This window comes from Manacus candei, unplaced genomic scaffold (assembly GCF_025592945.1).
Source record: "Manacus candei isolate 608988 ecotype Guabito, Panama unplaced genomic scaffold, ASM2559294v1 h1tg000077l, whole genome shotgun sequence".
NCBI classification, from domain to species: Eukaryota; Metazoa; Chordata; class Aves; order Passeriformes; family Pipridae; genus Manacus; species Manacus candei.
In genome coordinates, this window is record NW_026138125.1 from 2,148,323 (window position 1) to 2,162,167 (window position 13,845).

General features: G+C 42.3%; 1 protein-coding gene and 1 long non-coding RNA gene across 13 annotated transcripts in view; one reads left to right on the plus strand and one right to left on the minus strand.

The window, feature by feature from the left end:
• The window catches only part of R3HDM1 (R3H domain containing 1), a 76,952-nt gene extending 68,243 nt beyond the window's left edge, over positions 1–8,709 (plus strand). For 7 of the 12 annotated variants that reach the window (XM_051810249.1, XM_051810252.1, XM_051810256.1 and 4 more), the window contains 6 exons: positions 438–605; positions 3,625–3,794; positions 3,999–4,149; positions 5,382–5,461; positions 6,231–6,315; positions 7,294–8,709. In XM_051810249.1, the coding sequence (XP_051666209.1) occupies positions 438–605; positions 3,625–3,794; positions 3,999–4,149; positions 5,382–5,461; positions 6,231–6,315; positions 7,294–7,646 (1,007 nt within the window). In that variant the 3' untranslated portion in view covers positions 7,647–8,709. The remainder of the gene's footprint in view (positions 1–437; positions 606–3,624; positions 3,795–3,998; positions 4,150–5,381; positions 5,462–6,230; positions 6,316–7,293) is intronic. The other 5 variants (XM_051810254.1, XM_051810257.1, XM_051810250.1 and 2 more) reach the window with 4 other exon arrangements.
• A 74-nt stretch (positions 8,710–8,783) lies between these two features.
• LOC127481261 (uncharacterized) lies at positions 8,784–13,790 on the minus strand. Its single transcript, XR_007908168.1, has 3 exons — positions 13,754–13,790; positions 11,992–12,056; positions 8,784–10,819 (listed from the first exon to the last, which is right to left on the minus strand). It is a non-coding gene; the product is annotated as an uncharacterized LOC127481261 (long non-coding RNA).
• Positions 13,791–13,845: the final 55 nt, after the last annotated feature.

The window sequence follows — 13,845 nt, forward strand, 5'->3', positions numbered from 1 at the left end:
TTAACCTGAGGCAGGTTGATTTGACATCTCGACTTGTTTGTGATTGAAATCTCTCAAGGCACATCACAGTGCTTTGTATGGCCACTTGTGAGTTGGGACAGACCTGCATGTCAGCAGAATGACTTTCATCCTTTCCTGAATAGCCAGACGGGTCTGACAATTCCGAGGTTTGGGTTTGCATTTGCCAGAAGGAGCAAGGTCCATTTGGGCAGCAGTGCAGTTACTCAGCTCTTCTACTCAAGCACATTCTAGATTTCACTAACGAAGCAGGAGTAGTGATTTTCTTAAGAGGTCCTGAGGAGAGTTTGCAAACTGTGTTCTGGGTTTGGATAGAGGAGAGGTCGCTTTTTGACCTGCTGAAAAGCTAAAAGTACTTGGAAGCTGTGTGGGGTGTTCTGTTTTTATGGTAGCCTTATTTACTGCTTTTACTTCCATAGTTTATAGCAACCACTCAAGTCAGAAGCCATCACCTCCTACATTATTGCCACCTTCATCCAAGTCAAAGCCACAACAGGCTGCTTCCCTTGTGCACTACAGCATAGTGTCTCCACCCTCATCATGTAAAAGTTCACCCACTGCTCTGTCCATCATGCAGCCAAAAAAAGGTATATTTTATTGGGATTTTCATCTAAGCCATTCTGTCTAGAACCTGCTGTAAATGATCAGATTTCATGGCTAACTGCTAGAACTGCTGCAACAACTGCAACTCCAGGGCCAGCTCTGAAGTTTTTTGTAATTCTTCATCTGAATTGCTATTATTGTAACTTCTAAAATGACAACTTGGAACTAAAATGAAACAATAGCCAGCCTGGAGCAGCCTTCAGCAGGTAAATGTCACTTAGCAAAGCACTTAAAACAGGTTCAGAAGGTTTGGATCTACAAATACTTGGGTGATCTCTAGAAGGGGTGTAAGTAGCAGCCTCAATGTGTTTGAAAACACTGGTGACACAGAACTTGTCAATCCATGAAACCTTTATAAATGTTAATGTCCAAACACTTAAGGCTCTGAAGTTCCAAGCATAACATTGATGAACTGGTCAGGAAGGTAAGAGCACTAGGGTTAGTCTGAGCCTCCAGACAAGAGATTCTAGAACCATCCTGTGATCAAAGTGGCACTGTCTTTATCTTGCCAGGAGGAAATCTGATACATTACTGGCTTGGTAAAAAAGAGATAATTTCAAATAGTGCTATGTCAGTATTTTGCAAGCAAGCAATAGATGAAACCACCCTAGGTCAGTCACCCAGATTGTGCTACAGATGTGGTGTGTCTTACAAACATTATCTTTTAAGATATTTTTAGAACCTGTCTATGAGTAAATAGATAACATGCAGTTAAGTGGCAAGATAGCTGGATTAGCAGTGTATTATATAGTTCATGGGCAGCTTCGATTTTGTTTCCATTTTGCTTCAGGTTTGTTTGGCTTTAATTCTGGAATGTTGTAATTTCAGAATATCCAAAGTGGGCCTTGCACTAGTTTGGTTTTTTTCTGCCCTCCCAATCTATCCTGGAAGTGCAGGTTTTGTGCAGTTTTGATGGCCTGGTTCAGACCTGTTAAACTGTGATTTAAAGAAGTTTGAGGAAAGGGAAAGCCCTCTATGGGGGAGGGAGAATAAATTCTGAGAGAATAAAGAAAAACATGCTTTTCAGTGACATTGAGGTGCTGAATCAAGGCCACTGAGGGAGGGACACTGAGGAGGTACAGACAAGGAGCAGAGTTGTGTTACAGAGGACCAGGTTGTAAATCTGGCAAGGCTTTGAAGGATTTCTTCTGGGTTTCCCTTCCTGTGGGATTTGACGGGTGATAAAGCATCTACAAACTGACTAATTTGTTGTATGACACTTCATGTTGTCAGGATGCCTGTTTAGGAAAAGAATTCCATTTATTTCCACTTACTGAAAGGCTGTGGAACTACAAGCAGTAGAAAGAACAAGATTTTCTGGATACATGAAGTTTTCTTTTGCAGTTTAAATTGCATTTCAGATTGTGACACATTTTTAGAAATGGTGCTCTAGAAATGGAAAGGGTTTCAAAAGACAGGAGCATTTTTGTGGGGTGTTCCATTCTCACAGAACAAAATCAAAAGAGTGAATAGTACAGAATAAAATACTGTACTATAAACCAGTAAGATGGAAATAACTATCATTTATAGTATTTATAAATATATGCATCATAGAATATTAAAATGACTGCCATTTTTGTGTGTTAAATGTAGTGTGTGTATATAGGTTGTTTGGTACATCTCAGGTTTATGTATAGGGACTACATAAGTCTGTGGCTTTGCCACTTGGAAACTGTTGTTATATATTATTCTGATTATGTAGTAGTCATAAACAGAGCTGTATTTTATTCTGCTGTGCAACAAAATAGAAATACTCACAATGTACTCACTCTTGCAGGGACTCCTAAATTTATATCCTCTGCTAAAGGTGGCCAAGTATCTGGTGCTTCCATTGCAATCTGTAACATGTGGGTAGAACTTCTGGCCTTTGAAGAGAAAGTACAGATGTGAAAACACTAATAGTTCATTTACCAATTTAATAAATATTTCTGAATACAATTTACAAAAGCTGGTGCAGTTTTAATGTTATGAGTTCATTATTCTACATTGTTTGGTTTGGTTTTTGAAGAAGTCTGTTTTTATGGAGCCCAGGGGTAGTGAAAACAATAGGCCATTTTAAAAAATGCCAGCTGAATGCATTTTATCATCTGTATCTGGCTGTTCTAACTGATGAGGTGACAGTGGTGTTACATTGAGAAGATTCCAGACTCCTGCTTTAAAGATGGGTGATTAAATGATGGTTAAACCCTGTGTTTTAACCGTGGTTTCTGAGAAATGCTGTGAGCAGTGTGGAGAGCAGAGAAGGAAACTGCAAACAACCATTTACAAGTAAAAGAAACATTCTATAAATTACCTGGGGCACAGCCAGGCCAGAGGAGGATGGTTTCTCTTGGCCAGGCTTTTGTCACAGTTCCTGGTGGGAAACCTCATGGAACAGTGTTGGATGTTCAGGTGTTCTCCCCTGACTCTACCATTGCTGTAGCTCCCACAGTACCCGAGTGGTGCAGGATGTGGGATCCATTTGCAGCATCTGCCCAGGAGAGTGTTCCTATAGAGAACTTGTAAGGGTGGGTAAGCTCGCTGAGAGCCCAGGCTAAAGGCTGATCCCAGATCTTTCTGATAAATGCCATCCTAGCAGAGAAACCATTTGGAGTCTGCATTGCTGTGCATCATGTAAAACTAACCAGGAAACTTCTAATTTTAAATGAGGCTTGGTTTTGCATAATATCACATCCTGCAACACATTGCTCTGACAGAAACTGCAGTGAATGTTGAATATTCACTTCCAACTACTACTGAATAGAGTGATTGCTTTCTAAAATATTCTCAGCAATGAGTTTGTGGCTCCACTCTCTTCCTGTTCTGGGAAGCCCTCTCTAAGTTACTATTGCAGATGTGTCTGCTAGTGGAAATGTAATTGTACAGGAGATACCGCTCTAGTTTTCTGGGACTGAGCAGCTTATTTAGCCAAACATTCCCGATGTTACTTCCCAGTTTTGTGAATTCCTGCCTGCTGTGGGATGTGTGATGAGTAACTGTACCCTCTGGCTCCCTGTCTTGCAGCAGTAGCACCCCCTCCAGGCGGGGGGGTGGTGATGATGCAGCTCAACATCCCCAGCAATGCCCAGCCCCGGAACCCGTCCCCTCCGCAGAGGAAACACAGCAAGTACTACTGTGACCATCCCCGGGGGCACAAGGCCACAGAACTCAGCACTTTAGACGGTGCTGCTCAGGTGGGAGCTGGGGCCTGATCTGCATGAACTGCACCTTTGCATGGTTCTTCAAAAGTTCTTTTTGGAGAATTAAAATCTGCTCAGAATACATTTAATAATAAAGTAAACCTATTTTAACTTCACTTCAGCCTTTGAAGGCTGTAGGTGCTGTTTAGCTTGTTCAAGTAGGTACTTTTTAGAACACTAATGTGGTGTTTGTTCCAGTTGCAGCACAGTCCTCAACTAGGTAGTCCTGTCACCTCACCGGCGCAGTCACCAGCACCAGCTCAGCTGTCGAACATGAAGAACATCCGTCCCACCTTAACACCTCTTTCTATTGTGTCCCAGTTTTCTAGACCTTTTGTCCCTGCACAAGGTATATTTTCAGTCAACTACAATGTGTCTCTGTTTTCTATCTGAATGTTCTAAAATACAGGTTCTATGGGGATTTTCTGCTCTCTTCAGCAGTATTGCTGTTGAAGCAGGATTGCCAAAATTATTCACTCAGGCATCATGGAAAACTTCACTGACACTGTCCCCCATATTCTCAAAGGCGTTTGATCTCCTTGTTGGTGTGAGAGCTTCTGTAACACACTGGCTTTCACATACTGTGAAATTCCCCATTTCAGCATTGGAAATGTTAATACAATGTTTGCTAGAATTCAGCTTCAAGTTTTAACCATAAATCACGAGCTGAGATCAAACCACTGCCTGAGCAAGCATTCATTCTTCATTGCTCTGTAGAACAACAGGATGGGATCAGAGCCTCCAGAGACTCTGGTACCGTTGCTGCTTCTGTTAGTATTTCAGACATTACCACCCAAAGACAGAAACAATGCCTTGTAGAAGAACTTCAGTCCTCGGCTGCCATGTTAACAGAAAACCAGAAAACATCCCACTGACATGGGATAGTTGGTAATGTTTAAAAAAAAAATGGTAAAAAACCACTTTGTCATGAGCAAAAACTTCCCAAACTCAAAATTAATGGGTCTGTTTTACACAAAGATTTACTTTAAAACAAAAGTTAGAGAAAATTCTGTGTGTCTTCCTCACTGACAAAGAAACCCTTGTTTTCTTGTCTGTCTTTGTCTTATCTGCTGCATAATCTTTATGTGATTGCTTTGTATTCAGATGTTGTAGAAATTCCAAGAGGCCTGTTCCAAGCACACCTCTCAGATCCTTAATCTGCTGGGATTACTAAAAACTCCTATTGCATTGTCTTTGTGGATCCTTGCAACAAATAGGAATGTGAAAATTTACTTGGCTCTAATCAGGCATATAACCACAAAAATGACTAAATTAGCATGCTGAGGGGAGCTTTGGACTTATTAAGCTCATTTTGAAATGAGAGGACTTAGATAAGACTGCAGTGAAGCAAAACTTTCAGTGTAATCCTTAAATACTAGAAAGCTTGTACCTTTTCATCTTGGGACTAGTCTGTGACTGACACTGATTTGTGCCAGGTGTGGGTTTGTGAGCCCAGCCAAACACAACTTTGTGCACAGTTACTCTGCTTTCTCTTCTGTGTAACACAAACCTCATAAGAGGAACTTGGAGGAAGATTTCATATATAACAGAAAAACCCTTCTAATTACCTTTCTCTTTAAGGAGATGCCAGATACCCATTGCTTGGCCAACCCCTGCAATACAATCCATCTTTATTACGAGGACAAGTAACAAGCCAACAGGTATTAAAGAGAACAATCTCCTGCCAACAATGAAAAAATTTAGGACAACCATTATAACCACCCTGAACAGGGGAATGTGTTATTGCACTAGCAAAGCAACTGAGTGGAAGGTGCTTGCTTTCCAATCATTTTTTATTCTGTGTCAATACTTCCCGTTGTTCTTGTTCATTGTATTAAAAAAAAAAAGTGGAAACATTTGTCTGAAGTTTGGCTTTTAGGCACAGTGTAGATTATGGATTTTTTTGATGTTAAGCAATTCACTGGCTAATTCCAAAAATCTAAAGGGCCCTTTGCTAAAAGGATTCTCTTTTATTCAAATAACAATTTAAAATATAATAAAAAAATACATATGGGCACTTCTAAACAAAGAGTGGGTTTGTTTCTTATAAGAACAAACCCAAAATATTAGTGTTAGCAAAGTTGAAGTGTCTTGCCATTTATTTGATTTTTAAGACACGCAGCCCCCCTGCCTCTGCCTTGCTCAGTTCTGCCCAGTGTCAGCTCAGGATGTGGTGGTTGGGGCAGGGGTTCTTCTTCCCAGAAGATTTAAGGGGATTTTTTTATCCCATCCTTTTCTTCTGAAGCCAAGTTTTGTAATCCCAACTGCGGGATTACAAAACTAAAATTGGACATGGAAATCTTTTCTGTACCGTGGTAGTGCAGGTCATTTTCCAGACATTCCTGGCACTGCTTTTCCCTGAGCTGACTAGAAATTTTAAGATACTGATGCATTGTCACTAAAGAACATCATTTGTGTCAATCTTTCCAGTGTCAACCTGGGAACAGACATGGGAACAGGGGAAAGAAACCAGCAAAGAAGGCTGCTTCAACAGATCTTGGGGCAGGAGAACCAGGTACAGAACTGCTGACTGACACAGTCCTGCAGAAAAATGAATTGTGGTCATGGGCTGGGAAGGTACAAGAAAAGCACAGGAGAGAAAAATTGGACAGAAATGGACATGGCAAACACTGGAAATGTAAGGATGGAGAGGAAGACATGATTTGAAGAGAGGGGAAAAGGGAGATTAAATGAGAAAAGTGTAGTTTTGAAGGCTGAAGAAAAGACCAGAGAAGTTCAGGATTGGGGAGTGCTAAAAGGAAAAGCAAGTTTGTCAGTTTACTGGATATAAGTTCTATTGTATTGTTACATTAAATATTAATTATTGGTACCTCTGCTTCCTTTTACTGGCATAAGAACTGAAATCAGATGTGAACCACAAATTATTTGTGCTATTTCTTTTTTAATTTTCCCCCTTCTAATGTAAATAATCCCATGGATTTGGGGGACATGGTAGGAGATCTACAGATTAGCTCCTTGGAGTTGGTAAAGACACATCCAAATAAAACTTGGCAGCATCTTCATACCTTTACTGCAAAGAATTTTTGCTGGAGGTGTTACCTCCCATCAACTCCTGGTTAGTAAAAAATGATTTCTCTGTAACATTCTGCAATTTACTGGAGAGGATTTTTTTGAGAGAAGACAGACTAGTTTCTTTGGCATGATGATGTGTGAAGGGTTACCTGGCAAAGCCAGTGAGATGCTCTAGTGAGTTCTGAAACCTGCTGTAAAATGAGTTGGTGATGATTTTATTATCTTTCCCTCTCTGTTCTGAGGACCCTCTTTGTATTCTCAGTTTCTATTTGTACACTGTATTTGTAAGCAGTGCTAAGTGTGAAAGCAAAAGGCTCTCTGGAGTATCAGGAATGGGAAGCCTGTGCATTTGGTATCAGCCAAGTGGAGATACAAGCATGAAATAACTCATTTCCCACTGTGTGTGTTGTCTCATTAAGTACAACGACCAACTCAGATTCATTTGCTTTTCTCCTTCCAGCTGTGGGAAAAGTCCTAGAAATTACTGAGCTGCCAGAGGGCATCACCCGGCTGGAGGCAGAGAAGCTCTTTGGAGAACTGTTCAAAGTGGGAGCGAAGATCCGGTGGGTGCGGGACGCGCAGTGCCTGCACGCGCAGCAGCGCCGCTCCGGCGGGGACGGCAGTGGGAGCACGGAGCCATCCAAGCCCAGTGACTTGGCCTCCACCTACACGGTCCTGGCCGCCTTCCCCACCATGTCGGCGGCGCAGAACGCGCTGAAGAAGCAAAGCAGTACCTCAGTGGGCAAGTTCAGGCTGAGAACCAGCAAGAAGCACTACGACCTCCACGGCCTGGAGAGGGCCAGTTCTCAGTAGCAGTTCCACCACGGACACTCAGCCTTGACTGCTTCCATGTTCCCCCCTCCTGGGTTGGTTTGATGTCACGGGGTTTCTGTTCTCTGCATGGAGACTCCTGGGATGTCTTGTCATACGACATTTGCCATTGAAGAATAAATAACCCGGTGAATCCAGCAAGATGAAGAAGAAAAGTTCCAGAGTTAATCCCAGACAATAGCAAGGAATCACCTTGGCGACAGGCAGTTTTCCATGAGGAATGCTGTGGAAATGCCCCCTACTTTTATAGTAGTTTTGTTTTATATTTTTGAAATCTTGTATCAGATCCAAAGTTCTATTGTACAGCAGATGTTCATAAAAATCCATATGCAGATTTGTATTTTATAATCCCTTTTCACAGCCAGCACACAGCTGTCCATTCCAAGGCAGGAACCTGAGGATTGGTGGAGGGGAAAAGAGAACCATTTTCAAGGAATTACATTAATTTTCTAGCAAACTACCCCAAATCTTCAAGTTAACCTGTTCTTTGTCCCTCGTGGTTTCCTTTTTTCTTTTTCTTTGAGTTTTTTTTTAAGGAAAAAAAAAATCATTTTAGTAACTAACTCCTTAAGTGGTCATTTTCCTTTGCAATTCACTCAAACAATGTCAAAAGAAATTACAAGGTTGTACCCTTGAAGGATTTGCTTCTGATCCAGCAAGTTTAATAATTATTTAAAGGGGAATATGAACGGGTTACAAAGAATGTTCACTGAATCACATTTTAATATTTTTTTTTAGCGAAAGTGTGAAGAAACTAAAATGTATCTTCACAAGTGACAAAATGTTTGCACTTTAATTGTGTCCCCACCAGTATGGCTCTCTCTCTCTCTTCCTTTTCACGCTAAGATAATTGTGTTTGATAAGTGCTGGAAACCTTTTTAATGGTTTAAGTTTTCATCATTTGCAGATGCTCACTGGACATTAAAGATTCATTGCACATAAATGAAACAAACCTTTTTTCAATCTGTGTAATTTGCAAGTCTGTACAATGTGTGCTGATGCAAGCCTTTTTCAGTTCAAGAGAATAAATGTTTACAAACACAAACCTTCCCAGTGCAGTTGTTTAAACTTCTGGGAGTCTTCTGAAACCTGGATGAACTCACATCAGTGCTTAGGATCCCTTGAAATGTGAGAAAAGAACTTAAAAATACTAGAACCTTTTAAAGAACCACTGTTGCTGTTCCTCCTCTTGAGTTTATGTTATCCTGCCCTCCGTCACTTTGAAATGTTTCCCTACATAAGTAAAAAAGAGAAATTATTCAGATGCCCTAAGGTACTGCTCCTGGTTTTATTTTTAGCTCAGGCACTGGTTTGTTGCTATAACTACTTGTTCACTTCCTAAGGCTATTGCTTTGTGAAAGGTGCATTTGTAACTTCTGAAAGTGGAGACTCAAGGTAAACGTTGTGTTTGAAAACATTTTATAGAGCAAAAGTAAAAAATTAAGGTGCGTTAATTTTCATCTTTTATACAAAAAAATTCTATCCCCAAGCAACCAATCGTGAAGTGGCAAGGACAGTCCTCTGCATGTTCAACTCTTGAGTCCTTCATGTGATGAAGTACTTGGAAGAAAGCTAAGAAATCTAGTGCAGTTTTCCTGCTCCTCTGAACAGCAGAGGGAACATGACTAATGCCCACATTCTGTAACTCCCTCTTGCTGATTGCCAGGGCCAGTTTCAGATTATGTTTTAATCCTGTAGAAGTAGCTCACAGGTTACAGGTCTGCAGTGACAGGTGTCCCAGCCCAGCAAGGCAGCTTCTCCCGTAGTTATCACATTCCACAAGATTTTTCCTAGCTGTAGAAGGGTAGTCAGTGGCTGTGAGAGCTCCCATCTATTCTCAACAGCCCAAGAACTATATCTTGCATCAAATGGAACTGTTTCTGAGTGTTGCTTGACTTACTCCATTGCATAAACCTTCCCTATAACAACCAGAGAAGAAAAGGTAAAGCAAAGGAAGCATGGAAATGCAATCCAAACAGTGGGAGGGGAGGGATACACTGATTAGGAACAAGGCCCAGGAAATACTTCATTTTTATCAAGTAAGTTGTAAACTTGAATGCAAATTGCCTTAGAAGAAAAAATTAGAGCGTTGAATAAGCCAGTTGTACTCTAATGCAGAACGTGATCCCTTCCAGTTCCTACGAGCTGCTCACCCTTTCTGTGTTTTCCCCTGCATTACACAGGGACAGTTACTTTCTGGAGTTTGATCTGGCTGTGCTCTACAAGCCACATACATACAATTAACAGAAGTGTCAGAGGCCTCTGCTGTGTGCAGGGGGCACAGAATTCACATATTCCCACTTTACAGTCTTGTTTATTCCTGATTTTGTGCTATTTCGTGCTGTCTCTAGTACGTGAACAGGATGTTTGTACCTTCCTGGCTTTTACACCTGTGCCCCTTCTGGTCTCTTAAGCCACACAAGCCTAGGTGGGGACTGTGTGCAAAACCTCTGGAACTACCTTTGTTCCCCTAAATCTTCGTTCGCGAAGCCCAGCCATGATGATGATGACATTTGTTCCATAGATTTGGATCATGGTCTAGAAAGCAAATAAAAGCACTTTATGGCATGGATTTGTCATATGTAAAACATTCCCAAGTGTTCCCAGCAACTCCTCTGGTGCTGTGGTGTATTTGAGCTGCCTGTCATTTAACATCAGAGCCATTTTTAAAGCAAATAGTGGCAGAAGAAATTAAGGGCAATGCTAATTAACCCTACAACAAGGGCAACAGTTAGGTATTAGAAAGCAGCAGAATGCCAGTGTCTCCCCTGAAGTTCAAATGGAGGCCTCTGTAATTCAACCTTCATGAAGACTGAGCTGTAGAAACAGTATGTTTCATTTTACTGGGAACGTGTCATAACTTTTAAAACTAAGGGAAAGCAGTTAATAAGCAGAAAAGATCAACAAATACAGCTTTTACCTCATCCACCAAAGGCTACTGTTTCTTGATTTTAATTTTTAATTAACACATTATATTGTAAAATGCATCCTGGACTGTGAACATTCAATGTCATTTGTGCTATTACAGTCAAAAAGAGCATTCAAAATTAGGAAAATAAATGTGAGTCCCATACTCTGCAGGCTCCTCAGAGCACATGGACCTGATGCTGGATTGGGGTAGATCAGAATGTCACACCTGAGAATCTCCTCACAGCCTGCAACCAAAAGGGAGTCAAAATTACAACCAGTTTCTTTTCTAAATACTTCTTTAGCTCCATTATGTATTTTTTCCACAGAAACTCGGTGCAGGCTTTAAGTTCTTGTATTGAGCCCTGAGGCAAAGAATGTTAAGATGAAGCTTTAGAGAAAACTGACCAAAACACTTTGATGTTACGGGTCATGAAAAATTATTGTAGCTGGAGTTTTTATATATTTCTAACTATGAAAGGACTCATTTCAATCCCTTCAATGTTTCTACAGCTCAGTCTTCATGAAGGTTGAATTACAGAGGCCTCCGTTTGAACTTCAGGGGAGACACTGGCATTCTGCTGCTTTCTAATACCCAACTGTTGCCCTTGTTGTAGGGTTAATTAGCATTGCCCTTCTCTCAGTTCCCAAATAGTTACTCAGTGAAACATCAGTACTAAGTGCTCTCATAGCCTATCACATTGATTTACACAGTCTGGGAACTACATCAGACCTTGACTCCTTGGCTACTCAAAGTTGTTGCCTTCTTACTTGGCCTGAACTGATACTTTTATTTGCTGATGAACCATTGATTCAGGGTGAAGCATCAGGACAATTTAAAAAAGGAATTCACTAATAAAAATATTTCCTTTTTAATGCAAATGGATCTGTGCTGTTGGGGGGAGAAAAATTATTCTCTTAGAATGCAAATTACTGTCTTGCATTGTATCCCATACCAATGGCTGAAAACACACAGACACTCCCCAAAGGAACTGAATCCCAGGTAATGCTGCAGCTGCCAAATTATTTTTTCTGAGTTCTCAGTAAAACTTTCTACTTGCTACCCATTCCTTTTCCTGGGCCTACAAATTGCAGACCTCTGCTGTTTTCCAGGGACACTGGCAGTAAGGGCTCTCAGATTAATTACAGCAGCAAAGGCACATCCAACAGCAGCAATCAGTGACTCTACAGTTAGAGAGTTACATTTTTAAAATTGTAATTATCTGAGAGTGTAATATAAATGGTCCCTGAGGATGTAAAAGATTGCACACCTTCACAAAAGTTACCTCTCCAGTCATTAGTAAGCCTTTCTTTCACGTTTAAACAGAATGTCTTCCTTGTTTCAAGTGGTGGCAAAAATTTTGAAAATCACGTTTGCAAGAGAATTCCCAAAACATACAGTGCTCAACACTTCACTCACCCTTCCCATGGAACTTGGCTTCCAACTTAGGATTTCAAATGAGATGCAGTAAATGCAAACTGCAGCTGTTGGAAAAGCCACGAGGATTTCTGCAACACATCCAAATTCCTCACAGAGTTGATACCAACACACCTTACAGCATCACTCCTCCTCTCCATGCACGTGTAACAGAGATGTCTCTTTGCTCATCCCCCCCCCAAAATGTCTAGCTTAATATCATCCAACCTCTGGCATTGCCATCAAATGTTTTGTACCATGAAGAAAGAAAATACAAAAAAATACAAAATAATAATAAAAAACACAATAACAAAAAAACACTCAGAATGATGTTCTCATGGTTACTCCTTTAAAGCCCTGCAGAAGCACATGTGTGTGAGCAGTGAGCAGGATTACTGACACATTTTCCACATGCTGCATCTTGAGAGAGGTAAAACAGCTTTTGTATACTGTTGTCAACACTGACTTTTTTTCACTATTGGTTTGTAGGGTTTTTCTAGTTGTCATTATCCAGTGACTTCTCTAATTAAGCTCCAGGTTACACACAGTACAACAGTGAAAGGCCTTCCAGGCTGAGAGACTCCGTGTTTTTTGGCCTTCCAATGTTTGACAGTATCTGCCTCAGCAAGTTGCCCAGTTACACAGTCCCAGTCCTAATGGTGTTTCAGAAATGCTTGGGGGGACTATTTTGTCCAAAATGTTACTACCAGAGCACTTGAAATGAACTGTCCTGTCCTCATTACTGTGAGATGTCCATCAAGGAGCGTGGCTGCTTTGCGGGATGTGCTGTCCCAGCCTGGGAGCAGGAGGATGTCCTGGCCTCACCTCCTGCCTCTCATGGAGGATCTGTGCACACCTCACTATATTTTTGTCCCATTTAGCACTGATTTCTGTCATTTTCCCCACTGCTTTCCCCCTCAGTCACACCTTTGCTGTCCCCAGGGCGGGCACTGGGGGTTGGCCGTGTCCATCCTGCCCTCGCAGCCCCAGGGGACACGAGGGGCACGTGGGGGGTGTGTGCCCCTTTCTCCAGCACTGCCCCACACAGTCACGGATTGTCAGGGTTGGAAGGGACCTCTGGAGATCACCCAGTCCAAGCCCCTGCCAAGGCAGGGTCACCTGGAGCAGGGGACACAGGAATGCCTCCAGGTGGGTCTGGAATGTCTCCAGAGAGGGACACTCCACGCCCTCCCTGGGCAGCTGTTCCAGGGCTCTGCCACCCTCAACCTAAAGAAGTTCTTCCTCATGTTGAGGTGAAACTTCTTGTGTTTTAGTTTATGGCCATTGCTCCTCGTCCTGTTGCTGGGCAGCACTGTCTTGGCACCTGTCTTTGAGATACTTTTATTCATCAATGAGATCCCCTCTCAGTCTTCTCCAGAGTAAACGGCCCCAGCTCCCTCAGTCTCTCCTCATCAGAGAGATGATCCAGACCTCTCATCATCTTTGCGGCTTCTGCCGGACCCTCTCCAGTATCTCCTTGTCCTGGTACTGAGGAGCCCAGAACGGGTCACAGTATTCCAATGTTTAATCGCCCTTTCTGTGAAGAAATTACTCCCGATGTCCAACCAAATCCTCCCCTGGCACAGCTTAAGACTGTGTCCTCTCATCCTGTCGCTTGCTGCCTGGTAGAAGAGCCCGACCCCCGCCTAGGTATACCCTCCTTTCAGGTGGTTGTAGAGAGGGACATGGTCAGCCCTGAGCCTCCTTTTCTCCAGGCCAAGCCCCCCGCAGCTCCCTCCGCGGCTCCTCACAGCACTCCCCTCACCGAAGGACGCGCCGCCCCTGCCGCAGCTCCAAGATGGCGGCGGCCCGAGGGCGGTGTGAGGGAGGGGAGCGGCCGCCAATCAGGAGGCGCCT